This window comes from Beta vulgaris, chromosome 5, assembly GCF_026745355.1.
Source record: "Beta vulgaris subsp. vulgaris cultivar EL10 chromosome 5, EL10.2, whole genome shotgun sequence".
Classification (NCBI taxonomy): domain Eukaryota; kingdom Viridiplantae; phylum Streptophyta; class Magnoliopsida; order Caryophyllales; family Amaranthaceae; genus Beta; species Beta vulgaris.
Window position 1 is genome coordinate 66,355,637 of NC_079206.1, and position 27,922 is coordinate 66,383,558.

The 27,922-nt window shown below is 36.1% G+C and overlaps 3 protein-coding genes across 3 annotated transcripts; all 3 read right to left on the bottom strand.

Moving 5' to 3' along the window:
• Positions 1-347: 347 nt before the first annotated feature.
• Positions 348-13,894, bottom strand: LOC104894710 (structural maintenance of chromosomes protein 1). Its single transcript, XM_010681002.4, has 18 exons — positions 13,268-13,894; positions 11,111-11,347; positions 9,635-9,868; positions 9,311-9,546; positions 8,229-8,495; positions 7,787-8,057; positions 6,268-6,392; positions 5,391-5,500; positions 5,184-5,291; positions 4,975-5,114; positions 4,680-4,769; positions 4,394-4,599; positions 2,897-3,066; positions 2,492-2,601; positions 1,981-2,357; positions 1,486-1,737; positions 823-1,050; positions 348-664 (listed from the first exon to the last, which is right to left on the bottom strand). The coding sequence occupies exons 1-18, from the start codon at positions 13,703-13,705 to the stop codon at positions 616-618; spliced, it is 3,648 nt and encodes a 1,215-aa protein (XP_010679304.1). The 5' UTR covers positions 13,706-13,894; the 3' UTR covers positions 348-615.
• Positions 13,895-17,052: 3,158 nt separating this feature from the next.
• LOC104894711 (serine--tRNA ligase) lies at positions 17,053-21,731 on the bottom strand. Its single transcript, XM_010681003.4, has 9 exons — positions 21,429-21,731; positions 20,936-21,006; positions 20,680-20,841; positions 19,587-19,692; positions 18,807-19,000; positions 18,372-18,475; positions 18,118-18,301; positions 17,708-17,887; positions 17,053-17,557 (listed from the first exon to the last, which is right to left on the bottom strand). Exons 1-9 carry the CDS (start codon positions 21,559-21,561, stop codon positions 17,348-17,350), a joined length of 1,344 nt encoding a protein of 447 aa, XP_010679305.2. The 5' UTR covers positions 21,562-21,731; the 3' UTR covers positions 17,053-17,347.
• A 1,867-nt stretch (positions 21,732-23,598) lies between these two features.
• LOC104894713 (TOM1-like protein 2) lies at positions 23,599-27,491 on the bottom strand. The gene is made up of 3 exons (XM_010681004.4): positions 26,807-27,491; positions 25,366-25,644; positions 23,599-24,359 (listed from the first exon to the last, which is right to left on the bottom strand). The coding sequence occupies exons 1-3, from the start codon at positions 27,311-27,313 to the stop codon at positions 23,871-23,873; spliced, it is 1,275 nt and encodes a 424-aa protein (XP_010679306.2). The 5' UTR covers positions 27,314-27,491; the 3' UTR covers positions 23,599-23,870.
• Positions 27,492-27,922: the final 431 nt, after the last annotated feature.

The following is a 27,922-nucleotide window of genomic DNA, read 5'->3' on the forward strand; positions in this document are numbered from 1 at the left end:
ATTTATGTAGGAGAGAATGTGATTGTAAGATAATGTAGAATTATGTAAATCCGATAAGTGGGATAAGGTAGCGTGACAAATTACATTTTAAGATTTGAGCATCTTCTAATATGGAATAGTCATTTTACTTCACAAACACTTTTAGATGTTATTGTACAATGTGATCATATATCATTCATCAATTCTGGTTATTGTGCAATTGGAGATATTAACGTTCAAAAGAACGTTTCAACATAATGGTGCAACTATTTTGAAAAGGAGAAAGTATAAAGGAAGTACTCAAGTAAGCAGGGTAGATACTACAGCGCAGGTCCTAAATTCGAGAACAGACTAATGACAGGACCATAGTCATGCAAAGACTTAGAGAGCAGAGGATATATAAAGGCTTCAACCTCGTCCAAATTTTGACCAAAAAAAAGATAATAAAAGAATTTCTAGTATGTGTAACTACATACAACTTCTGGTTGCCAAGATAACAAACCAGTTGAGAAACCTAAAACGGAAGGACAGCTATTAGATGAATAATGCTCTAATAGTCTAATGTTATATACACCAACCTTAAGCAGAGACAAACAGTATGTATTAGGAAAGCTATGTACAAGGCTTCTTGAATTTTCATGATTCTCGATACTTTGTTAGGTCAAACGTCAACGTGCTCGAGCAGCTGCAGACAGCACACAGATTAGCCATTGTCGAGAAATTCCAGTATTCAGGAGACTCAGATAACACAATGTATGCAACAAGGGAACTCAAACAAATACTGCACCTATCAAATTATGAAGAGAATTTTAAAAAAGTAGCGGAAAGAGTGAAGAGTCTCACCTTCGCTCGGAATCCCTGTAAACCCCAACTAAAGCTTCAGCCTTGTCATAAAAGCTATCTTTGAGTGAGATCACAATACTTTGGAAACCACAGCCTCCATCAGCATCCTGATCAAGTCGCGCACCTCCACAGGATTTTGACCGGATGAATCCAGCTACTTTGGCAACGTTTAAATTATCTAAAGCAGCATCAACTTCATCCAAAATGAAGAATGGCGATGGCTTGAAGCTGCAAATATAGATTGTATTGATCAGTAATCAGAAAGTAATGACAGGTTGATTAGGTATTATGCAAGATTCAAGGGTTAGATAACCGGGTATCCAACCCAACCAAAATTTCTAGCCAGACATCGTCCAAGGCAAAAAGAAGAGAAGACTTAGGGAAGACGTTTGAAAACATTTTGATGGCTGAAAATGCACTACAACAATTCACAACTGCAACAAAAAAAATGGTCAGGTAAAATAAATGTGCAGCATGAAGAATTCAATCCTATTCTGCCAACCCGCAGACATCAAAACCCTCTGCACAACTCGGAAAGCTTATAAAGCAACATCTGAACCATCTTCTCGGTTCCCATCTTGATCTCCAAAATAGATAAAAAAGAATATAAAAAACGATAATACATATGTAGTATAAAAGAGTTCAATGACTCGTGCATCACACCTGTGTATAGAAAAGAGCAACGCCAGAGCAGCAACGGTCTTTTCACCACCAGAAAGTTGATCCATATCACGAAATCGTTTGGTTGGGGGCATTGCTGTGTACTTGATACCATACAAAAATGGGTCATCCTCATTTTCCAGATTCAGATATGCTGTCCCGCCGAGTGGATGTGTCTGGCTCCTCGTTAGTTGTTTGTATATCTTGTCAATGTTATTTGAGATATGGTTAAAAGCATCCATAAACTTCTTGTGTCTGCAAAAGAAGAATTATAATGATTAGGTCATATTGTTCTGAAGCAGAAATCAAGCTATTGTCAGACAAACTGATTTGCTAATTGATGACACAAGAACGAGGTGCAGGTACGTAAAGAGTTACAGAGAGGATTAGCAGTCGCCCAAAGACCCCAATATAATGGAGATATGACATTCTCCACTACGTTACACAGATGAACATATATCAGTGTCATCTAGAATCATATAGGAAAATAATAGGTACCTTTGGTCTCTAACTGCGTTGAATCTGTCGGCTATTTCTTTCTCCTCTTTTCTAGCAGCATCAAACTCCTTACTTACCAGGTCTTCCTTTTGTTTTAGAGCCTCATACTGGTCAAGAGCCTTGAGGTTAGGGGCTGTTCTATCAATATCAGATATAAGTGCATCCATCTTGTGTTTGAAGTCAGCCTCCTGCTTTTCCCGTTCAGATGGCCTCATATCCTTTTGCAGTGATCTGTCCAGCTGACTGAAGTCGTAAACTGGGCCTTGGTTGGAATCAGAATCCATCGGGTCTGAGATCGTTGGCAGACTTATTTGCTCCATATCACACTTCTCGATAATGTCTTGCTTCCTTGATGAGAGAGTATCAATTTGCGTTTTCTGGTAAAGAATGAAGGCATTTCACAGTTGTCAGGATCCAATTATGTTGCAACCGAAAAGAAAAGGAAAAAAAAATCAAATTATGTTCAAGAATCATAGATAGAATAAATAGCTTGAGGAAAGTCATAACTGACCTTAACGTTAATTTGGCGGTTCCGTTTATCTAAATTCGTCATACCACTGGAGATTTTCTTCACAATTTCCTGCTTGCCACGTTCACATTCTTCCAGCTTGGACTTCCAATCTAGCAACAGAGAGGATATTCAAAAGAGCTCAAATTCACAGAAGAATATATTCAAATAAATGTCACTGTGAGTAGACATAATAAATATCATAAGCGGAGGGAAGACTCATCATGTTACACAACAAGAGGGAAACATAGCAGATTGATCGGACCATTTTTCCCTTTTTTGTGGCAAAAGGGGAATTTGAAGCTTCCGACCAAAAATTCATCATTCTAAAATAAAGACTAGGCCTTAAATTATATTAATTCAATCAAATCTGTTAAAGTGAGAACCAGGGAGGAAGGCAATGAATACCTTGTAATTCATCCTTCATTTGATTGATCTCAGTGGTGATACTCTCCATTTCTAACTTAGCTTCAACCTCCTTCTCCTGCAGTTTTTTGAGATCATCTTGTAATGCACTAAGAGATGACTGAATCTGCAAAATTTGTGAATCCAAATCCTGGTTTTGTTCATATTCCATCCTGCAAAATAAAATAGTAAATAATAAGTTCACCAAAAATATAGTCCCGACGTAATAAAATTTGGGGAAATCCAAACTACAATTATGCAGTAACCATAGTTAAACTGATAGTCGTGGCAGCGAAAAAAATATCACATGACAGAGAGTTAAGTATTTGCATTAATATGCTTGAACTCCACTTAATTATTCACTTCCAGGACAGGTCTTTCTGAAAGTATCACATGTTTTTAGATTCCATCATTTTGCAACATGCAAAGATATGTTATAAGAAAATTCAGAGCTCCACAGTACGGTGAAGATAGAAAATTCACATTTGCAATTGTAGTTAACAAAGGCTACAATAAAACGGGCATTTTAGTCTCAGCCTTTCAAACAGTTATCATAACTGAGCATAGCACATTTTCATAAGCCAGCAAAATTTTAGTAGCCCGAAGTAAACTTAAATGTAAAACTTTTCAAGTGTCCACCATTCTGCACTAATACACAGGGATTAGATCCAATAATCCCATACTTAATGTATATTGACTAGGTTTCACATAAAGTATTGAATCTGTTAACAAACTTTTAAAGATGTCACCATTTCTGCATAGATAAAGATGGACTAGATCCAATTATTATATATGGGTGACCAGGTTCTTGTGTTTGTATCAGCTTCCCTGACTATAGAGAAAATTCTAGTTTCTGCAGTTTAATTTATCCTAAACTAACACGCCTCCCCCCCCCCCCCCCCTCTCCCAAAAAATATACTTCCTCATCTCTCTTTTAATTGCAATATTTCCTACTTTTGGGTATCCCAATTTAGTTGCAATTTTGGATATCTATCTATCTCCTTACCTTAATTGATATGCCTCCCCCTATGTTGCAACTATAACAAAACAGAGGAAGTATAAAAAATAAAAACAGCTAGTTGATGCTGAATTCCCAAGTGAGGAGAGAGATTAAATCAAGAAAAGATGCAGGGAACCAGGATACTGCAATAAAAACACCAACCATTATGAAGAAATTAGTCAAGTGAGCCAGAATCTGTACATATGAGTTCCTCTTTCTTATCATGGGTAGGGTGGGTAAAAATAAGGGGAATATAGCCAGGTCAGTTCTCGTCAAGGCATGTTGATTACACAGTTGCCAAATAATTATAAAACAAGAACCCTTCTGGAAGGATCCATTATCATTGTTAAGGCCAACTTAATTTTTATGTCGCTCATTTTCCTGTCTTCAAAGCTTTTAGTACCATATGTACAATTATGTTACTTACACAGTTGCTATAGATAAACAATGAGAGAGAGACATTTAAACAAAGAGGTATGTCAAAAACAAAAGCAACTTACTGATACTTCAGCTTTGATATTTGGTTACGCAAGGTAACCTTTTTCTCGAATGTCTCTGCATCAGCCGTCAGTTGAGTTTCCTCATATGCCCGAATGTCAACACCGACAGCTTCACTGAAATCTTTGTAGATGCGGTCAACAATTTCATTTATCCTCTTCTCCAACTTCTTTATTTCACCGTCTCTTTTCTTGATAGTGGCATCTAACTGCAACAGAATAAGACACATGAAATCTAAGACAAGCTCAGTTTATGCTAAATCTACTCGTCGTCTAGAAAGTTGCATACCATTGCATGATCAGGCTCAATCCTGCGAATTTCTTCTTCAATGTTCCTCTTTTCATTCTCCAATTTCTTAAGCTTATCACGAATGCTTTTCTGCACAAAAAAAAATTAGGGGTAATCACACTGCAAAGTAGAGTGGGCAAAAAGACATAATAATGCCTTCAAAGATGAAACTAAAATACAATGCTTAAGGAGTTATGAAGACATCAATATTCAAGAAACAGAAAAAAGCGAGTGGATCATGACGATGCTAACACAAGGCACTAAAAGGCCACACAATGGTTCAATATAAAATTACCTCTTCTATTTCAGCATACTTCATCTTCTTTTCCAAGCCACTAATTTTGACAGAGACCTCTGTCTCTTTAAGATGCATCTCCCGAGGTGACTCAGTAGCCTCAAGCAAAGATTCAAGTTGCTCTTTCTTTTTTTTAAGCTCTACAGAATGCAGTCAAGGTTAGATCTAGCAGCAGAAAACTGAGATAAAACGAAGCATAGAACACAAACCTTCAATTTTCTTGTCTTCCCATTTGTTTGACCTTGCCTCCATTCCACCAGTTGTGCCACCAGTCATAGTACCAGCTTTGGTCAGGAGAGTTCCATCAATACTTACAACTGAAAAAATACATATGATTAGGCCCCATAATACTCTAAAATACAGCATATAGAACTGAAAGAGACCAAGAATTGAAGGAAGAGCAAAGAAGCCTATACCTTTAAACCTTTCCCCTGTCCAGCTTAGACGCTTGGCTTCATCAAGATTGTCACAGACTAATGTATTCCCAACAGCAAAAAGAACGGCCTTATCCAAAGCTGGGTCAAACTTGTCATAGTTAAGGATAGAGACACAATTCATCAAAGAATTCCCAACATGAGAAAAAACAATTATTTAACAGCCAGACAAGCACCAGGGGGATGACTAACCTATTAGAAACCCCCAACAATCAGATGATACCTCGCCTATAGCAATAGGAACATGAGAATGGAACCAATGATAGGCCTTAAAAAATCTAGTCCAATTAGTTCAGAAAATGAGAATGGAACCAGCGCTGGATCTACACAGATCAACAACAAAAACAAGCAAAGAAAAAAAAACTACTATCCTGTGAAACATAATAGAGGGAAATAAAACAGTGTTTTGATAATTAGAAACCCATTAATGATTTGGCATGCCAGCAAAGATAGTGACCGGAAAAAAGGGAAACCGATACAATGGGTTTTAGCCATTCTTCTAGACACCTAATAGAAATTAAATAGTATAAACGCTCAAAAAAGAGCATTGATGCAAAACAAAGAGCTCAAACATACTGGTGTTTAACAGAAACCAAAGTGATAAAATTTTACAACCCTGCCAACCTACCATCACCTTCTGCAATTGACGCACAACCACAGTTTACAAAGCAGTACTTCAAACTTCAAGGACAAAATATTTGATATACCCAGCATCTATGGATAAAATATAGCTCTTGTTGTTTCTCCGCCATAAATCCTAATTTCTCAAGAACTCTATGTAATCACTAGAAACAGTATGTAGAATGAATTGATACACACAAGAAAAATGTTAGTAAAATAAAAGAAAAATAAAGGATATTGTATCACATCATAGACCAACTTTGCAGTACCACCTAACGTCCGCAACCTCTCAATAACTGGCTTCACACGGACTGATTGAAGAGGTATGAAAGTCTGGGGAGGAAGTCTTTGCTCTTTCAAGTACTGAGACAAAAAAACAGCAAGTAGCTTAGACACCAACAATACCATACAATAAACAAAAGACATTAAATCTATCTGTTAAAAGGAAATGGAAAAGCCCAAGTTCAACCAGACACACCAGTAAATCAAGTGTACAGGACAGCTCTCCAGCAATATACATACAATAATAGCAAATTTGACTCTCCAAACTCATGAAACTCTCATCATGTTAGGTCATTATTTCTAATGCGATAAGGATCAAATGTAGCGTAAACCATGGGGCATAAAGACAAACAAGACAGATGTCAAAGAATAATGTGGCCATCAAAGAGCTTTCAAGTTTGAATTGTCTTAAATTAATTCTTCGATGGCAACCAAACATGTAAGATGTGGTGACTCATGAATGAAGCAAAGCAACAATAAGGTGAAGATTTGAAATACAATTTACTTATCTGTTTCACCAGAGATAGCTTCATCCTGCATTGGCAGAGATAATAACATTCTTTGCAAATAACCCCACTCCAACTTTACAACCAGTTGTCATTGGTCAATGTCATTTTGACTCTTCAGTTTATCACAGGTACTATGTAATTTTCTGGATGCTTTGGAATGGGTACAAAGTTCATAGGCTCTTCTATTTTCACCTGGACACCGCACTTCCCCTAAACCGCTTATTACTAGAGAAAAGAATATAGAAAAGGAGGTACAGACAAGAGATAGTTATATGCTCATAAACAAGCTGAGATAAGAGGTTTTGACAAGAACTAGTAAATAAGTCGATATGAAGATTGAAATATTTATTTATATTATTATAACAGGAAAGGCACGAGTAAAAGTCTTTTGGAGTCATGAAATTGTTTCATAAACGTCGTGTCCTCATATCTATGTCTAACTATCAAGATATTGTCCCTGGGTATCAAACTTTGAGTCTTGAAAACTTTCCATGTCTTAACACTCAGATAGAAACCCACCTCCAACTATTAGTAACTCTTGCCTAGGCCAGGCAGAGTAAGCCCTTAATGGGCATGTGAAAGCATTAGCGGACAGCAATAGGTAATTCGGGCCCTTGCTTGATCAAGACATCCCAAGAAAATGAAAGAGAAAAGACCTGATATGCCAAAAAAAGTCAATAAGTAACGTGATAATGTGCAGCTCCCATTACCCATGTCAGGGTACCATAGGTGTTGGTATAATGCGAACATGCAAACAAACAGCGTACTGAGAGCCTCTCTTGAAACAAATAAGCACACAAGGGTTAATGTAGCAATCGCAACTACAATCATGTGCTATCAAGGGTGGGAAATGGGTATTAAGATAAAGAGAAAGATAAACCAACAATTTTTCCAGGAGCTTTAAGACAGTAATTAAGATCTGACTATCACACAATTTATTTGGAAAAGGCCTCACATAACATATACCTTTATGCACTCCTTTCCAGTATTTTCATCCTGAACTACCACAGCATCCATAAATTTCCCCATAGCAACAGTTACAGCCAAGTTATATTTCTTTTGCGTTGGACGACAAAGTTCAGTCATTCGACCATGGACACCAGAAAAAAGGCGCTTAAGAGTATCAACAGTTTGAGAGAGCCTGGCATCCCTCTCATTTTCATGTCTGTCAGCCTTCAATTCACGTAACTGATTTTCTACTTCACCTAATCTTTTCTTCAAATTCTCATAGTTGAGCCTGCATCAAAGATCAATAAACCTGAAATATAACTACCACAGCTACATAATGTAGACAGATGAATAAGCGAACTGCAATGGCCGTAAGCACCAACAGTTAGGAGAGTGAAATCTGGATGAAAGTACAGCAATATATGTAATAAAAAAAAGGTATGATGTCAAGATATGATACTTTGTGTCTCGGCTTTTGTCACGCATCTGCTCAATATCCTTTTTCAGGCTTTTCATCTCTTTCTCATGATTCTTTGATGCGGCTTGATCTCTTTTCAGTCTTCCCTTCATTTCCTCCTCCTGCGAGTTTAGTTCTTCGTATCTGCTTTTCAACTGCTGAAGATTCTCGTCCAAATTCTTTTGAGCCTCAACATCCGTCCTCTGTTGCCTATCCAGAACCTCCTTTTCATCTCTCAACTTCACAGTTTTCCTCCCTGCTTCCTCCTTACTGCAACATCATCAGCTCATTAAACATTAAGTCATAATAGCTCTGACAATCAGATATGAAAACTTCGCAAATCTTGAAAGCGACAGATATTTCAACCATTTTTTAGAGTAATTGGGGAGATAGAGAGATGTATTTCCCAAGCTAGCGTCATTTTTAAACATCTCGAGCAATAAAAACACCTCTAACATCATAGACAGAATATACATTCCCCAAATAGATAATCTAACAGTCAGTGGTTGTCCTGGGCATCACAAGAAGAAAGGCTACATATATCACAGAAGCAATAGACAGCCAACAATAGATAGCCAAACAACAACAGCTATCCTGTTAAGCAAGATGCAGGTAACTACAAGTTCATCATCTCCAATACTATATCATATTTACTAGCCACCACCATCATTCCCCACCAAACACACACAAGGGCAGGAGAAAATGAAGCTCCACTTAAGCATATATATCCCAACACCTTTGTGCTGAAATCAAATAAAACACACTGGATAATCTAACTTCTTTTCGCCAGAAGTTTTGGGACCTCCAATTCTACCACTGAAACTCCCATTCTTTCTCTTAACAAGGATTGAGCCACGTGCCCATATATCAGTCATCTATATTTTTCTTTCTCGATCCATCTGACCTAAAGTTGTTGAGATATTCATTGGAAAGAATATATCTCCGCATTCGTAATCACCACTTACGAATCAATGAATATCCTTTGAACTTGACCCAACCATGGCCTCAAAATAATTGCAGTCTTAACTTGAGTATGAAGTAATAGAGGAGTACTAATTAGAAGATCAACATGGTAAGAAGCTTACACACGGTAGTATTCTTGCAGCTCATTTTCTGTCAATTGAATTTTCCCCCCAACATCAGGTTCATTTTCCTCCATGTCTTTTAGTTTTTCAGTTACAACCAGCAAATCCTTCTTAAGCTTTTCTATTTTTCCAGCATTCTTTTTCTTTTCTTCTCTCTTTTTGTCAAGCTCTTTCTGAGTACTCTTCAATTTTGAATTTATGCGGGTCATTTCCGCCTTGAACTTCAAGAGTTCATGCTGTCAAATAAATAAACAACAAACACTTAGCTTCTGTAATCAAAGCGATGAGTCAGTGGATGGAGGCTTTAGAGACCAAGAAACTAACATTCTTGTCAAGTTTGCTATTTTTCTCCGTAATCTTCCTTTCGAGTTTATTAATCTCTTTCTGGTATTTAGCCAGCTCTTTCTCCTTTTCACGTTTTTCATGCTCATAATCATTTTGTTCTTCAACAAGTTTTTGCCGACTTTCCTTCTCAGCTTCAACTTCCTCATTTATTTTGTCTATATCCTTTTCTATGTTGTATATCTGCCAGAGGAAGTGTTCCTTCTTCAAAGATTTCTGCAATAGGAAGGCAAACCAGTATGAGGATACAAGCAACTTATATAAGTTTCTTTGACAAAGAAACCCTGCAATAAAGCTAACTGAAGAAATAGACACACAGTTTCCGGGAAATTACAATTCAGGAATCTGGAGTCAAAAGTTCATTCACAAGATTTTGGGGAGATATAGATTTCATATTCCTCCTTCAAGATAATGAGGTAAGGAGTTGAAGAATTTAAACTTAGGGCCAGGAACCGGAGTCGAAACTTGGACCATGTCCCCAGACATCAGACTCCTAGAAAAATACAATCTCTATTTACATTTCTACTCCAAAACTATATATAATCCAATTAAATACTACTTCTAGATCCTACCACGTGGAAATAACATTTATATTTGCGAATCTCCTCAAACCTATGAAGTTTTCACAATACTATCATTTATACTATCTCCATTTGTTTTTAATTGTTACACTTCACTTTGGGGGGGTAACCAAGGCAAGACACATAAAAGCATGACAAAAGTGCACTAAAAGCTGATTTTATTTTGGAAAATGTAAAAACAAACGTTAAAGTATTAGAGGAGAAAGAAACTTGGGGTAGATGGGATGGTTTGTGGTGGGTCAATAAAAGGGATGGTGGGCCAAATGAGGTAGAAAAATGAGTAAATGTGATGTGACATGTTACCATATATAGATAAGGTGAAAGTGTAACAATTAAATAGAAGTCTAAAAAAGAAAGTGTAACAATTAAAATAAAACAAAGGTAGTATTAGTTAGTGCCATCCCAATCTCTACTCTTTTACCCATTGAACAAACTAAATTGTGCTCAACAATTCTAGCACAATTACTACCATTGTTCATAAAATAGGCCACATAAGGGATCTTTTAAAAAAAATAAGTTGATAGTTTATAAGGAACTTTTGTTCTTTAGTATTTTATACTCTAAATGTTTTATCATCAATGGTGATTGTTCTTTAGTAATGTATTTTACACCTCCATCATTCCACAAGGTAGTCTATCCTCTAAACTTTAACTTAAAAGTATCATCTAGGGCCTATGGGAAATTTCAGACTTTAATACAGAAAGTGGCTTATTATTTTTCGAAAACCCTTATTAGAAATATGGCCTACTATATACAGATGCAGGAATACTTTTATAAAAAAAAATGACTATTTTTTACATATCCTGAAAAAAAAAATGACTATTTTTTACATATCCTGAAAAAAAAAATGACTATTATATCAAGGAGGAGGAAGAACCAATTTTTCTTGCAAGCGAAGGTGTCTTTCTGCTTCTTCCTTTTGCTCCTTCTTCTGCTTCCTCTCCCCAACTATTGTTTTTTTTCGTTGATAAACAAGAGCTGATTTTTCCTCTGCCCTGGCTTTCTGTTCTTCAAGATCCTCATAGTCCTTCTTGTGCTCCTCAGAACCAGATATCTGCTCGAGAAGTGCTGTCAATTCTTTGGGATTCTTAGATGCAATCGACTCCACATCTCCCTGTATTACCAACATTTTAGCACCTAATTATTATGAAACAAGAATCACAAATACATAGTCTAATTTCTATTCCTATCAGTCAATTGTAAGTTTGTAACCAAACTTCAGGATTTTCATTCACATTCCCTTCAAGTCTAGATGGATAATAACCTTTACTGTATCTTTTTTTTAACAAATAAATAGTCTAAATAGGCCGAACAATATCAGAGCAGTCATTAACTTTTTACCAAAAACTTAAAATAACCACCAAAAGATTTCGGTGGGGCTCCCTGTCGACGAGAAAGAATCAAAAATTAAGTCATCGAGTTGAAACAAACTCAAATAGAGGAGATACAAAAAAATATTTAGAAAGGGCAATTGGCTTACAAAAAAGAGTAGATACTAAATATTAAAAAGTTTCAGTTGTAATGCAAAGATAATGAAATGTCTAGCATATATTCTCTAATTCCCCTCTTCTTGCCAAATAGCATAACAGCATCAGAGGTTAGGCCATCCTCCCATGAACATTTGATCTAGATGGTATAAGTGGACGCTTCATATATCAATCTAGTACATATCAACTAGGCAAATACAACACTTTTACCATCCTTGCATATGCGTAGTTATTATAATCCTTGAATGCTCAACGAGTAATGTCAAGTTGTGAACGCCTAAGCATATGTGCAACAAAAGTGTGAAGAACATGTAATCATCCGATAAACACAAAAAAAGGAGTCATTCTACAAGGACATTTCCTCACAATAAAACTCCCTTCACAGACTTCTTTAGAGCCAAAATCTTATATTCAGCAAGCAATGATGAAATATGTCTTCCCTTCTTTTTTTTCTCTCCTCCCAAGGCCTCAAACCCCCCCCCCCAACACACACAATACAATTCCCTCTTATTGCAACAAGTATCACTCGATAAAAAGTCTATCACGTCCTATTAACATGTTCAAACCCCAATTATAGTGAACTTGTAAATAGCAGCATGAGTTTCCAGCAACTATACGAGCCTTAGGCCCTTACTCTTTTACTTTAGTTGAGATAGAACAACTAGAGCCGTTTCCTGAAAAATAAGCTCAAAATTCTATACTTCCCATGGATACCTAATCATCAAAAAACCATATTGAGTAAATTTCCGCTTCCCACATGGCTCCATCTTTTAGTAAAAACTCCAAGCAAGTTCAACATTTCTGGGATCCAAAAAAGGGAATCAACTATCTATTATTTCTTCTTGTTTGGTTCAACTTCAACCCTTCCTTAATCCATTGCCATTATTAGGTGGTAATAGAATCCCCTACTTCATTACCTTCTCTTCTCCCTCAAGTAACAAATTCATTTCTTAGTGATAATGGCTACCATTGCCTTTTCATTCTATGCCTTGAACCATACACCCAATACAGGTAAAAGTTTATGTTACCATTCTCCTCCTCTATATGATTCCTTCCTTTTACTATTCCTAGTTTAAACAAACAAGCACTAAAATTTAATACACTTAAGGCCAAAACCCAAGGAAGTGCGATAGCAAACAACGAACAAAGTCGATGAGGGCACATTGAAACTAAAAAAAAAAACACTTCCCCCAATCCAACACATAATAGTTTTAGCCAATTCCTTTCAAACCTAAACATCAAAGCAGCAATAAACACAAATTCAAAATATCATAGCCTCACACAATATCACTACAACATCTTAGGTTATCATCAACTGTCTAACACAAATAATATAAAGCTTTTTCGCAATTCCACCAAATTCAACTTCTCAACATTCCTAAAATAAAGCCAAAATTAAATTAGGTTATCATAAACTGCCAACACAAATAATAGAAGCTTTTTTTACAATTCCAACCAAATTCAACTTCTTAACATTCCTAAAAATAGCTAAAACTAAATTACTTTCAAAATTAAACCTCATAAGATACAAATCATACAAAAAATACCTGGAAAACAAGGAAATTCCGCGCTTTAACAAGTATACCAAGTTCTCTCAACCTCTCATTATACTGATCCCAAGTAACAACCCTACTATCAATCCGATACTCACTACCACCAGAACTCGTAATCGTACGAGTGAAGTGAATTTCAGAGCCAGATGAGAGAGAATACACGAGCTTAACAAAAGCGCGACGACCTCGTTGTTCGCGCTCGCGATCATCGTAAGCGTAAATCAGGTCCTTGAGTTGCGCACCACGAAGTTGGCCAGAACGAACTCCAAGAACGAAGCTGATTGCGTCCATAAGATTAGATTTTCCAGCTCCATTAGGGCCAATAATGGCGGTGAAATCGTAGAAAGGTCCGATAACTTGGTGTCCTTTGTAAGATTTGAAGTTTTCTAGCTCTAATCGGTGGATTTTTCCCGGCGATGTTAATGCCGGCATGATTTCTAGAGTTTCGGAATTGCGGAGAGTTTGAAGGAGAGAGAAAGAGAGGGGAGTGATAATGGCGGTTTGATTTTGAAATTAGGGTTTTTGGGGGGAAGGAGAGAATTGGGGGAAAATGGCGGGGGAAGGAAGGAGAGAGAGAAAGAGAGTGTTCACTTTTTCACTCTTCACGTTGGATGAGATCTGTACACGTTATAATTTGGTACTCAAACAAGTATGAAATGCACGATAGTCTTTATTTACATTGGAAATTGGACACAAATAATTTCACTTTTACTCGATCTGTCAAAGATAATTCCATTTTCGAATTATTCCATAGTAATTTTATCTTTGCTTAATAAATTGATGTTCTTGTCCTAAGAACGTAATGACCAATAACAACAAATTAGCTTTGATATCTATACTAATATATTAAAAGGCGTGCGTAAATCAGGAACGGTGCCACGTGTTCATGACCAAATTGTATTTAGTGCTATCATATCAAAGTACAATATTAATAAATAAAATTTTTCTTACTCGGGGCGTAGCCCGGGCCTAATAACTAGTTTATCCGATTAAAACATGTCAAAGTTTATTAAAAAAAAAAAATCATTCTCTCTCCTCTCCCTTCCCCAACCAACTGAAGCCAACCCTAGCCCCTCCCCCCACCCCTGCCCACCGGAGAACACCTTCCCCCACCCTTGCCCACCGGTGAACCCCCTCCCCCAACCCTCTAACTCTCTTAATTGATTAGCTTCTCCTTTCCAGTCGAACCTTCCAAACCACCACTACCACCAGGCGGCCAGTTGAACCACCAAAACTGTGGTTGATGGGTCTGCAATAAACCTTGTTTTATCATGGTTGATACTCCTTTTAAAGACGACATTGATGAAATCCGTGATTTTGCGGTGGTGGTGGATATGAGTTGGGCTTAAGATGGGTTATGGAAGTGGGTGGAGATGGAGGAGAAGAGATGGGTGGATGGTACGGTGGAGAGGAGATGGTGGCGATGGTGGAGTAATGAGGAGAGGAAATGGTGGCGATGGTAAAGTGAAGAGGAGATGGTGGCGGACTAGCGGAGGTGAAGCGGAAAGGAGATGGTGAGATGGTGGTGATGACTGGTGAGAGGAGAGAGAGAGAAAAGGATGAGAGAGGGGGATTTAGGGGGAAATTTACCGGTTTACCAAGTTACATGTTCTTAGGACTAAAAAATTGATTTAGTTAGTAAGCAAAGGTAGGATTATTTCAGAATAATCCAAAGGTGGGATTAGTTTTAGCAGATCGGACAAAAGTGGAAATTGAGATTGTTCCTGTCCAATTTTCCTAATTTCTTTGGTATTCATATTACAATCCGTCTTGTATGGACCCGGTTCACACTAAAAATAGTGTGGACCATGCCCAGGCACATGACCGCTTAAGTACTCACTTATACACTATATCAAAAATAGATACACTATATGATACATAGGTACACTATATCAAAAATAGATACACGCACAATATCATAACTACGTACACTATATCATACAGAGGTACACTATATCATAACTAGATACACTATATCCTATAGGAACACTATATCATAACTAGGTACACTATATCCTATAGGAAAATATTTACTTAAACGCATTACGGAAACATACACTATATCAAAAATAGATACACTATATCAAAAATAGATATACTATATTATACATAGGTACACTATATCATTTTAACTAGGGCTGGCAATGAGTTGAGACAGCTCGCGAGCTACTCGAACTCGGCTCGGTCAAAGCTCGACTCGAGTGAGCTCGACTCGAGCTCAAACTCGACTCGGCAGGTTAACGAGTCGAGTCAAGCAACTCAATACTCGACTCGAGAAACTCGTGAGATACTCGATAAATTTATATATATATATACTTTTAATTTTTTAAGAAATTTTAACTTTGTATTTTTTCTATAAAACTACTTGTACTTTTCTTTTTTAAAAAAATGAAAAAAAAGTGTATAGAATGACCAAAAGCAAAGTAAAGAATTTCTTCCATAAAAAATAGAACTATATCAAATGACCAAAAAGCTTGAAACATGTTCAAGTTCGAGCTTGAAACGAGTTCGAGTTTGAGCTTGAAACGAGTTCGAGTTCGAGTTTAGGTTTCGAGTTCGAGCTTGAGCTTCACAATTTGAAACTCGCGAGTTTTCGAGTCGAGTCGAGTTTGAGTATGAGTTTTCGAGTTCGAGTCGAGTTTAGTCAAACTCGAGATCGACTCGCATCATTGCCAACCCTAATTTTAACATACACTATATCATTTTAACATACATTATATCATTTTAACATATATTATATCATTTTAACATACACTATCCTAAACTCACGTGAATGGATTGGTTAGTGTGCACCGGGTTCATATTAGTTTTTTTATTCATATTATTATTACTAATTTGATTTTTGGAAATGTTAATTACATAAGGTGAGATTTACAGGTTAAGGATAGGACATAGGAGATCTTTGATGGAAAATCTACTAATGACACTAGCGATTTTGTATTGATTTGATATCTTGCTATTACACTATCATCTACATAAGATGATAAGACTAGAAATTTGCTGTACACGAGCTTTTTTGTTTACAACATAATAAGCTAATATCATGAGAGCATTTGTCAATAGAACCTTTAGTAGTTAGTACCACTAGCAATTTAATTACTAAGACCACTAATAACAATAGCAGTTCTATAATAAAATATGAAATTTTGAAAGGAGCTGAAGTATATTTTGTTTTCTCCTAGTAGATATCAATCACGACCATTTACAGTTGACCATGTGAAACTGGTAATGTCATCGTAATATTGTATTGAACGACATAAATGTTCTTTTTTTAACAACAATATTCATGGAAACCATACTTTTTTTTCTAATAGATGAATGTATAGTAAACTTTATTCTCATTTAAACAAAACAATATAATTTTTTTTTTATTACTCGTATCAATATTGTTACTCATGAAATTTATTTTTTAGGATAATCTAGCAAATTACATGTCAAACGTGATAACCAGGTTGATAAGTGTGAGAGCATCATTGTCCGGAAGAGAAGTCTCTTCGTGTACTTTCAGACACGTTGTCCTTAAATGACTAATCTAGTTTTCACTTTCCCCTCAAAAAACAAGGTAAACAAATATGGAAAACTTGTAATGGTAAAGTAATTTGATGTTTAGATATAACTTCCTAACTAGGAGTCTGTTCTCTTCGACATAAAACAGCTGAACTAAACTGAAATAAATAGTGATATGTGAAAGTAAAAGTATTGTCCTGAATTGAACTGAAAATAAGCCGGAAGAACAAGCCTAAAGTCAAAACCACGCAGAAGAACATAAACAGGGAAAATGAGAAAAAAAAAATGTAGACCGATATTATAAAAAGCTCCAATGTTACTCGAATAAATGGCAAAGACGAGGCAAATGCACAAACCTTAAACCAACCACAATTGATAATCATTGACTCATTGTCATAGTAAGCTAAGCAATGTTACACAAAATAAATGTGCACATCCTCTCAATCTTGTAAATGATACCACTAATAATCCATATTTCTCAAAAAGTTAAAACAATGCAAAAATCTCGACCTTGATTTTCAAAAGTTTCTAATTTAAAATCTATGATTTGTAGACATACATTAAGGCTTAAGCTTTAGACTTCTTTCCCTTTGCTTCTGTGACAGGTTTGTTCACGAAAGGCAAGAAGGTCTTTCCGCCCAAGAACGGTCTTAAAACTTCTGGTACTTCAACTCCATCTTCTTTCTGATAGTTCTCCAGAATACAGCACAAGGTTCTTTCAGTTGCTGTCAGGGTAGAATTCAACAGATGAACGTATTGTTTCGTTTGTTCATTGTTCTGCAACGAAACACAAGATGTTAGGTTTCAGTTGTAAGATCTACTCCATCATCTAGAATGACAGTTATGACCTAACCACAATAGAAGTCACGAGATACATTGATATAGGCACACAAATGACCTGCTAATATTTAGAGGATAAGTACGTACCGTTTTTTGGCCATATCGAATTTCTAATTTTCTTGACTGGTAATCTGTACAATTCGAACATGACACCAGTTCTCTATATGCGCTAGATGCAGGAAACCAAGCTTCCAAATCATACTTCTTTGCAGCTGCATCGTTCAAGGCACCAGAAACAATGGACACAATCTGGTAGGGAAGACCCAGCTGCAGTAGGCATTTGAGAAAGTCGATGAGAAAATTTTACCATAAAGAAAAGTGTGTGTGAAGGATGAAATATATTTTCTAAATGGTGGAAATTGACAAGAAATAAATTACATAAACTTTACTACTAAATAATTGAAGATATTAATGGTCAATTTTGTGTTTTGGCAAGCATGAAGTCGAAACGTTGCAACTAAAACAAATGTAGTAGTACAGGGAGAAAATCAATATACCTGCTGATAAAATTCTTCTGAGTTCTTTATCATCTGCTCGAGCATCTCCCATGATTCATTGTCATTTGGGCTAGTGATGCAAAATTGTTCAATTTTCTCAAACTGATGAACACGGAAAATTCCAAGAGTATCTCTTCCATGAGACCCTGCCTCTTTCCGGAAGCACGATGAGTATCCAGCATATCTAGCAAAGTATAACACACATAAGCACACGAGATAATATTTCCAATCCTTCAAAGGAATACTGATTGTACCTTATTGGGAGTTGCGAAGGATGAATCCAATCACCCATGTGGAGCGCACATAGTGGCTGCTCAGCAGTGGCAATCAGATATTTGTCATCACCCTCACCTGTTACCTATTTGAACATTCAGAGAGTCAACTCTCAACAGCAAACCTTCAACTAATTTTGATTTAGATATTGAGACAACGAAGTAAGAATGTTTCGGTGCTCATCAGAGACCAAATTGATAGCAACTAATCAGCAATTAAAGGAATATGATCAAAGAAACATAGATGTCATGAAACTACAATGACTAATTGTTGAAATTCTTCTCAAAGTCAAATATGTCCTCTTCTCAACAATGATATAGCCAGTAGATCAACAATCAGGACAACAAAGAGAGAGAGATGTGCAAACTTCATTATTCATATATGTAAAACAATTATCAGCACAATGGAAAAGTCACCTTGTAAAGTTCTTCATCAAACTGGGCTAATTGTGCACATTTTGCCATTATCTCTTTTCGCATAAAGAATGGGGTCATTAATGGTGTATATCCCTTTGATGATAGAAATGCAAGACCGAAATTTATCAAAGCTTGATTCAGAAGCACACCATCGCCTTTCAAGTAAAAACCTCTTCCACCAGCAACATAGGAGCCTGTACATGTTGAATTTAGCACAACCAGATAGAAAAATGAAATGTCATTAATTCAATTTTGTCTAAAAGCAACATGCTATGAGGGTGATATAGACTGAACAAATTAATTTGCCAAAATTACTGACATATGAGTTGAAGGAGATGTTCTTAATGAACTCTCCAAATGGATATCCGTAACTCGCCTTATAAGGCTTAAATATTGTTAAAACATGGGGTCAAATGTATTATAAATAAATGCTCCCTAGTACAAATTACAAACGACAAAGCATATTGGGAATCCCAACAAGAAATAAAAGAAATCATATTCGCAGTCATCGGACAAGCAGCCACAGTAGAATAACAACAAACAACCAATGATTTTTCCTACGTGTATTAGGGGGTTAAAGGAAATAACTTTGCATACAGCTCCATGATGACATTTGCTCAACCAAGAATATATAAGCACTCAAAGACAGAGAGATAATGCCACCGAATTTGCACACAAATATGGATATATGTGAAAAAGTAACAAGCACCCTATCAGTAACTAACAACAAACAAGAGACCAGGATAATACACACAACTTTTATATGCAAGAAAATCTTACCTTTCTTCATATCTACTAACCCAAGAAGCTCAACAAGCTCCACATGATTTTTCAACTTCGGCTCCACTCGTTTTTCACCCCATGTTCGAATCACAGCATTGTTCGCCTACGTCATCACACAAACATATTGGACAACAAATCAAATGACTAAGAATTACACTAACGTTTTGATAGGAAGATTTGGAAGAAAATGAAAGACATGGAAAGTAAGAGATTCATTTCCCCTTGTTTAGATATGACATAAAGAGAGGGATCGGAAAGGTGATTTATCGGATCCATGTTCCTTCCCCCTTTGAAAAATCAAATTCCACTACAGTTGGAAAATGTTCGGAAGGATATAGGAAGGTCACTTTTCCCCTCCCCTCCCCTCTCTTTTCTTCTATCTATTTACTGCCCTCCATTTTCCTCCACAAATGCTATCCAAATTAAGTGTTACACTTTGTTCGGACAGGAATCATTGAAGAAAAATGTAAGAAAGAGCCAGATGATTGAGCTTGCATTTTCCTTCCATATATGTTGGAAAGATTTGGTTTATTATGAGAGGGGGAGAAATCTTTCCTAGTTATCTTTACTTCCCTCACTTCAGGCCTCATGTATCCAAACAAGGGAAAATGAATCCACCCCCTTTTCTTTATCTCCTCTCCCCTCCGAATTTCACTATTGAAACAAACTATTAGTTCTAAGAGAGTGTTTGGTAAGGTGGAAAACATTTTTGAGGAAAAGCGGTTTTTCCATTTTCTTTTTTTGGGTTAGTATTTTAGTAAAGGACTAAAGGGTGAAAAGTAGTTGTGCAAATGAGATGCAACGTTTTCTCCCTATTTTTCATTTTCTTCTTTCCTTCCTCCCTCCATTCCTGCACTTTTATTCTTTTTTTTTTCTCCCGGACTTTTCAGGTAAGGAACCAAACAAAAGTACATTGAATTTTCCATTTGAAAAGGGTTTCAATAGAAAATCATTTCCAATCAAAAACATTTTTCGTCCAACCAAACGGTGTCTAACTGGATAATTTCGAATAATTTATGATAAAGATATTTGATTGCCAAGAAATGGAGAAAATATTGGAGGTTATCATAAAGATCCATATACAGCATACCTCATCATTGCTGACAGGAACTGAATCATGAATTAGATTCCCAACCAATTCCAATTTGGCAAGCCATTTAGCCTTAGCTTCCTGAACTTCAACATCTTTTTCTGCAGTTGATTTCTTGTTCTCTTCTGTACTTCTTATCATTTCAGATGCATCCTCTTTAGCCTTTACAGAAATCACTTGATAAGAAATCAATTGACAAAAAATCATCTTATAAAAACATGAACGCACGATGAGTTTATTACACTGAGAAACTCACTATTTTCAAACGCGCAACCTCTTTGTTGATCTTATTGAAGTCCTTGCGCAAGTTGTCATACTCATGTTGACCTAAAAATCCATCATTAATCAAGAATGATAAATTATTCGAACCATCCAAAAGATTAATCAACCTATACATTGTCAAAAAAATTCCATCACATTTTAAAAACCTACATATAACTACCTTAAACCTCTCTTTTTTTTAATTATTACAAGCAAAATCATGTCCACAAAATTCAACTCATAACAAATTTCTTCTTCATTAGTGAACAACTTCATCATTGGAAATTTCATAGAAATTATCAATAAAGTTAACAACCATATCAAAAGCCCTAAAAACAACAATGAGGAAAGCAATTTCAATAAAACTCATCACATAACAAAAATCAGCTTAATCAGCAGAAATTTAACAGAATATTATCTACAAAATGAAAAAAAAAATCAATTTCGATAAACTGAAAGAAGATTAAGAGAATAGAGATAGTACGTACGTTTGCGCCATTCATCATAGAGTTCGATAATCTCATCAACAATCGCAACATCGGCGAAACGAAGGCGCTGAGATTCGCGGATTCTGTCAGGATCTCCTCCTTTATCTTTCCTGAATAAGTTTATGTCCAACATTTTTTGCTCAAAATTCACTCAAAGAAACGATAATGGAGGCGGCAATGGAGAGATAGAGAGAGACGAAATGCAGCTGAATAGTGAGAATACTGGGTAGATAAAAACCCTATTGTGAGAGTGGGAGTATCGTGCAAGAGAATGTAGGATTTTGACTTTTGAGAAATGGTTTTAGACTTTTCGATCCGGTGCACACGTCTATATGATGGGGAAGGTACGTACATGTACATGGCTAACAAGCTAAATATATATAAATAACAAGTCAAATGAGCACATTTACATGACTAACAAATCAAATGAATATATATGTACATTTCTGTTACTATATGTTCATTGATATTGGTCTTAGGTTCATAATCTAGTGTTTGATGTTCATCGTGCATACCATCCTCACCATATAGACGTGTGCACCTATTAATTTGCACTTTTAGGGACATTAGATTAGGGATATTGGGATAAATGCAATTGGTGGGGGTCTTGGGTGGGGGCCCTGTGCGAGAGCAACCAAGAGAAATTCTTACCAATTTTTTTTTTAAAAAAATATTCTTATCGTGATATTTTGATTCCATTATACTATTTTATTGACTAGATGCACTTCTTTTTATGGGTTTGAACAAAAAATTGTATGGAACCGTTCTAAAATGGACAAAACTCATAAACTACAGGAAAATGCCTAAATCAGAATTATTATGAACATTTTTGGTTCAAAACAATATTTGGTGGTAATAATACTATATATGAGTTGTAGACTTGTATAGTCGTATCTATGGAATTCTTGTGAACAATAGAGAGAATGTATGGACTTCGATGATGTGTAAAAGATGATGAACTATAATTTTACCAAAGTACTAATTGATCACTTGGCATAAATCTTACCGCTTCTTTTATCTTATTCACTTTAATTTTTTCTATTTATGGTATTGAGACCCCTTTTTCCCTCATCTAATTTCTCTCGCTGTTTGTAATAGAAACAGTTGGATGAGATCACTTTCTCTAGTCATTCAATTGTAGCTATATTATTGAACGAATAGATAAAAAATCCTACCATATACTCTTTGGCAATTGAGAACAAAGATTCATTTATAACATAAAAAAATAAAAAGGAAAGTCAATGAGCTTTGGAATAAGGAAGGAAAGAACCGGGAAAAAGTATTTTATGATTCATATTTCGTATATGCAACAATTTTGTTGTCTATAGTGGTAGTTTGGTGAGATTTGAAGTTAGAATTGAGAACAAAGATTCATTTATAACATCAATCTTTGGCAAAACCTAGTAAAATTGAACAATGAATCAAACAATATAGGAAAATAATAAATGACTTTGGACTATTCAAGTTTCAAATGTTCATTGCATGTCTTTTATTTATTGTTTGTACTTAAATCCACGACAAGATGTCAAAACGAAATTTAAACATTAACAAAGTAACATGAAAAAGGAGATGAGTTTTGGAATTAGCTAGATTTAATTTTCCTTTCACATCAATTTCCTTGTGGTTTAGTGCTTGTCTATTGGTCTATTCTTGAGATAAGAGACCTCTAGCTGTTTCCTTGTACAATTTATTCTTAAGAAAATCGTAAAGAATGACGAATAGGATAATAAGAAATTTCCCTAATCTCATAAATACTGACAATTTTACAACTCAAATTCACAACTCCAAGAGCTAACTACTACTATAGGCCATTTCCCAAGACTATTACTAGTTCTGTATTTTTTTAATTGCACCATTTGTTTTTTCTTATATAATGATGTGAGATAGTTTAACAAAATTGATTGATGAATAGTGTCGCAAAAGTAAATGGTGCAACTAAAAATATACAGAAGTAGTATAAAGTAATTTCCAACATATTTCAAATGATGAGAGAAATACACTTTAGATCCTTGAGTAGACACTTTAGATCTCTCTCAAGGATTGGGAATACTTCCTCACTACCCATCTTACTATCAGTAGTTTAGTACCTGGTCAAGAAGCAGTTTCTATGCTGAACATGGCCATGAGAATTCCTTGTAAGGACAAACGAAATCCAAGAACAAAAAAGCCAAGACATCACAATTTCTGTAATTGCTATTATTACTCGAATAAACGGTCCGAGAAACATAACAAGGCAGCCAGGATAATTTATTTACAAAAGCCTACAGCATCAAAAACTCTGGGATGGCAAAGAATTTCTATGATCATACAGAAACATAAATACACAACTGAAACCTTGAAACAAATACAACCATGTGGAAGACACGGTCATCAGCATACATACATCACCTCCCGCCGGATGAAAAGCAGGAAAAAAAAAGTGTGACCCGCTTCTCATTGAGCCTACTTCTCATTGCTAGATTCAACACCCTCCTTGCAGAGATTGGTAGCAGCAGCAGATTTGGCGTTCTCTACTTTAGGGGATTCCGATACAGCAGCAGATATGGCGTTCTCTACTTTAGGGGATTCTGTTGATTTGTTCACGTTTCGGGATTCTTCCAATGGGCCTCCAGTGAGGAGATCGGCGGCAGCAGCAGATTTGGGGTTTTCTATTTTAAGGGGTTCTGTTGATGTGTTCGCGTCTTGGGCTTCTACCAACAAAGCGGACTGATCATCAGCAGAATGAAGGTCCCTTGGCTCTTCGGGTGGTTGTGTGCCAGATTTTCTGGAAAGTTGCATTTCTTCAAACTTTGAAATGACTTGCTGGAGTTCATCATTAAGATTCAGAGCCTCAAAGAGCAAGCTTTCGTCATCATTTGTGCTTTGAACTATCCTCTGAAGAACAGGTTGTGACTCCTTGCACTTGTCCAACATGCTAATTGTCAGATCATCCTGCAGTAGCACAGAGAAGCGGCACTTCTAATCAACCGATCGATATACTCAGAAGCGAGTTAAAATAGAAATCGGGTTCTTCAACTTTTAGGTTTATTAGGAGCTGGATACTAAACTTATTTTTGTAGTCCATAGGGTACCTAAATGCAGTTAGTGAAAGAATGAAGTTGGGTTTTTTCTTTTAATCTTTAAAGACAAAAGTCAAAGAGTAAAGTTGGGTTTTTTCTTTCTTCATTATTATTAATCTTTCTACACTTCATTAAGGACCAATTCCACACAGAACTTTAATAGAAGTTGCAAGTCTAACACCTGGTCATATGTAACTGCGTCCAGCACTAGTAGCAGAGTCTTGAGTAATATGGATTTCAATTAATAAGCTGCTGCTGCAACCTTCACACCCCCCCCCCCCAACCCCCAATCCCACCCTCTCCTTCCAAAAAGATTATAAGCGAAATAAAAAGGGATTGGAATATTGGATCTTCATTTACGATCACTAAATTTTTCGGAAATAGACAAAGCTGAAAAACGTAGGTAGACTCATGACAATCATCACCTCTGTTGCCCTTTCACTGTTTCACATGCTAAATATTCTCCCCTTTTCTAATCCCCACACCCTGTTGAGTAATGACTACTAGTACTAGAGAGGTATAATCAGTAGACATATTAATAAAATCACGGGTGAAAGACAAGGGGCTCTAGCCTCTATTTCATGGAATTTAAGATAATAAGAACATTCCATTTTCCACTCAGTTTTGGTTGTGATGCTGTGCATGTCAATAAAATACTTTAACACCAGCATGAGCTGAAGACGCAGCCAGTTATAAAAGGCAACTGAACTGCAGCAAGCTATTTATATATACTTCAGATCCGTGACAAAACATGACACTACCAGTATATGGGTTGTATATACTTTGATCCAAGAATAGTAAAGATACACAGAAGTTAACAATTACCCCTCGAACTGAGTCTTAAAATAGAAGACCTTGAACCTAGAAAGAGATATTACCTCGATGATTTTGGGCTCTGCTTCAGAGCTCAACAAACTGGAGAGTACTTCAAGGCTATTTTTGGTAATTTCTATGAACTCCTTCTTTTGTTCTGCACTAAGGCTGGCATAGTTGTAAGGAAGCATCACTTCAGACACACCATTTGACTCTGAGCCGGGAATGGGATAGCTTTCCGGTGGTGAGACTGCATGCTCACCAATGTATGACTCCAAAGAATACTGTGGGGGTGGATATTCTTCGTCTTCTACCTGGGAAGACATGCTCCTCCGTTTCAAGTTCTGTTTGATGAGGCAGCAGTGGCACCCACACCAGAGATATTAGCAAGATAGTAGCATCAAAGACCAACATGAACTTTCATAAAATGATTAAATATATAATATCCTCTTACACAGCAAGAACTTATTTGTTTTATAACACAGTAGAAATTAATATTCTCCCCTGCCACAGAGCTAGTCACCACTAAACCAATGTTATTATGTTTCTTAAATACTTTGATGATTGTGTATAATAGAAGATCTGTCATATTGTCATATGACACATTTTCAGGTGACAAACACGGAGGAAGTTTCCAATAAGGCATACATTCTTTTTACTTCATTGCTCAGCCACTAACTTTACAACAATAACTAAATAAAAATCTCAAAAACGCTCCATCCTGAAACAATCGTCGCACTGTTTTAGATTTCAGAAATAATTCTCACCTACACCTAATAGAACTTCATGATGCAAGCATTTCTTTTCTAAATGTTGATAATCGAAACATATGACAAAATATTTACACGCAACAACTATATAATGAGTATGTTGTATTACTATTATTATATACTGGATTTACCCGTAATCTCTTCTCTCTGGTTCAAACACGCAATGCCAACCCTAACACTGATCATATAAGGCAAGTAGACAACAAAAAATAGACATCAACACACTTGCAGCAGTTCAAAAAGGCCTCCTGAAAAGGAAAAAGGAACGCGAAGAGTCCTTTCCATAACAAGCACTATCGACTATTGAACTTTAAACATGATCTTACCCAGATTGGATAATGCAGAGAGTTATTCAAATAGTCCAACCATTCTAAAGGGTCGTTCAACATGCTACATCCTCAAATTAACAGTAATATTATTCAACATAGTGAATATCAATCATCTATGAAGAATTGACAATCCAACTACAACTTACGAAAGAAAACCGAGAAATCAATCTTTCGAAAGCATAAAACGCCTATCACAATATCCATTATAAAGTTTTCATGAAAACCCTTCAGAAGTTAAAAAGAACAACAACAACAACAACAACAACAACAACAACAACAACACCAGTACACCGAACTTCAAGTTCAATATGTGAACATCATCAAGACAACCATTTAAGCAATTTCTCCCAAATGTTGCCAACAAATTCATCATAAATCAAAATTTTGCTCATAATTGGTTCCAATACCTCATAAGTTTGTCGAAAAACTGGCAAATAACTCAACTCCTCAGTCTCAGCCCAAGCCCTAATAAGCTCCATAGCTCGAACTTGACACTCTCGATCAGCCTCAGGATTTTCAATCAACTTAACCACCATATCTTCAACAACTTTTTCCGACGCAATTTCCGAGAAAACCTTCTCACAATTCATCGCACAAACTTCAAGAAGCTCAAGCGCCAATTTCAGCGCTTTCGCATCGCCATTTCCGCCATTATTGATCTTCTTCTTAATCGCCTTAACAATTTCGGCGCCACTCAATTCTTCGGCGTTAATTAAAGAGCAAATTCGTAAATTGAGGCCCCAATCAGGGGATTCGAGTGTCGCAGAAGTAGCTTGATCGACAATTCGTGATTCTGGAGTTGGAGTTTGAAGAAGGTCCTTCATTTCCTTCACTTTTAGGGAAATTGTTCTTCCCATTTGTGTTCCACCTGCTTTCAAGCGTTCTCCAATGGAAGCTAGCTTTGATTTGTCCATTGAAATTAGGGTTTTTTTTTTTGTGTGTGGAGGTTTTAGGTTTAGAAATTAGGGATTTGATTGATGATGGTTTTGAATTTTATTGAGGGGTATGAAAGAAAGAAGTCAAAGGAGAGAGAATAGGGATGTCGATTTTTGTAAGAGTCAAAGGAGAGGGAAAAAGGTGGAGGAAGTGCAAAGCTTAGATTATGGAAATAAGAAAATTGACTTATGTTATGTTTCGTTAAACTTTATTTATTCCTATTTATAATCACATCTATTAGTAAAAAAAAAATTGTGCTCGATAATTAAAATAACCATAATTAAGACAACGATAACTAGTTTAAGTTTATTATACTATCTAAGTATGACATCCAATCTACATAAGAAGAAATAGTGTTTTTATGTACAATATTTGTATTCTTTTAAATTCTACATCATACTATTTATAATTTTTTTATTTTACATAGTTTCATTGGACCTTTTAAATTTTCTCTATCATACACCTATTATTTCTTGTTCATTACGAACGTTAATGCAAATATGTTATGGCACACACCAACTTTATTATCATTTGAAACGCCATAAACTTCTCTCCTTTAACTCCAAACTTCTGCTTCCAAATCCTTT

Bases quoted from the DNA above. Each gene is read 5' to 3' on its own strand.
- LOC104894711 (XM_010681003.4), bottom strand. From the start codon at position 21,561: ATGTTGGACATAAACTTATTCAGGAAAGATAAAGGAGGAGATCCTGAC. The intron at 19,001-19,586 runs GTAAGATTTTCT...CAACATGTACAG, and splicing joins GTTAGTAGATATGAAGAAAG to GCTCCTATGTTGCTGGTGGA. The intron at 18,302-18,371 runs GTACAATCAGTA...ATACTTTGCTAG, and splicing joins CCTTCGCAACTCCCAATAAG to ATATGCTGGATACTCATCGT.
- LOC104894710 (XM_010681002.4), bottom strand. From the start codon at position 13,705: ATGCCGGCATTAACATCGCCGGGAAAAATCCACCGATTAGAGCTAGAA. The intron at 8,058-8,228 runs GTATCATATCTT...TCTTTGATGCAG, and splicing joins GACAAAAGCCGAGACACAAA to GCTCAACTATGAGAATTTGA. The intron at 2,358-2,491 runs GTCAGTTATGAC...ATTCTTTACCAG, and splicing joins ACCGCCAAATTAACGTTAAG to AAAACGCAAATTGATACTCT.
- LOC104894713 (XM_010681004.4), bottom strand. From the start codon at position 27,313: ATGGACAAATCAAAGCTAGCTTCCATTGGAGAACGCTTGAAAGCAGGT. The intron at 25,645-26,806 runs GTATTGGAACCA...CTCATCAAACAG, and splicing joins TTTTTCGACAAACTTATGAG to AACTTGAAACGGAGGAGCAT. The intron at 24,360-25,365 runs GTAATATCTCTT...GTGCTACTGCAG, and splicing joins CAGAGCCCAAAATCATCGAG to GATGATCTGACAATTAGCAT.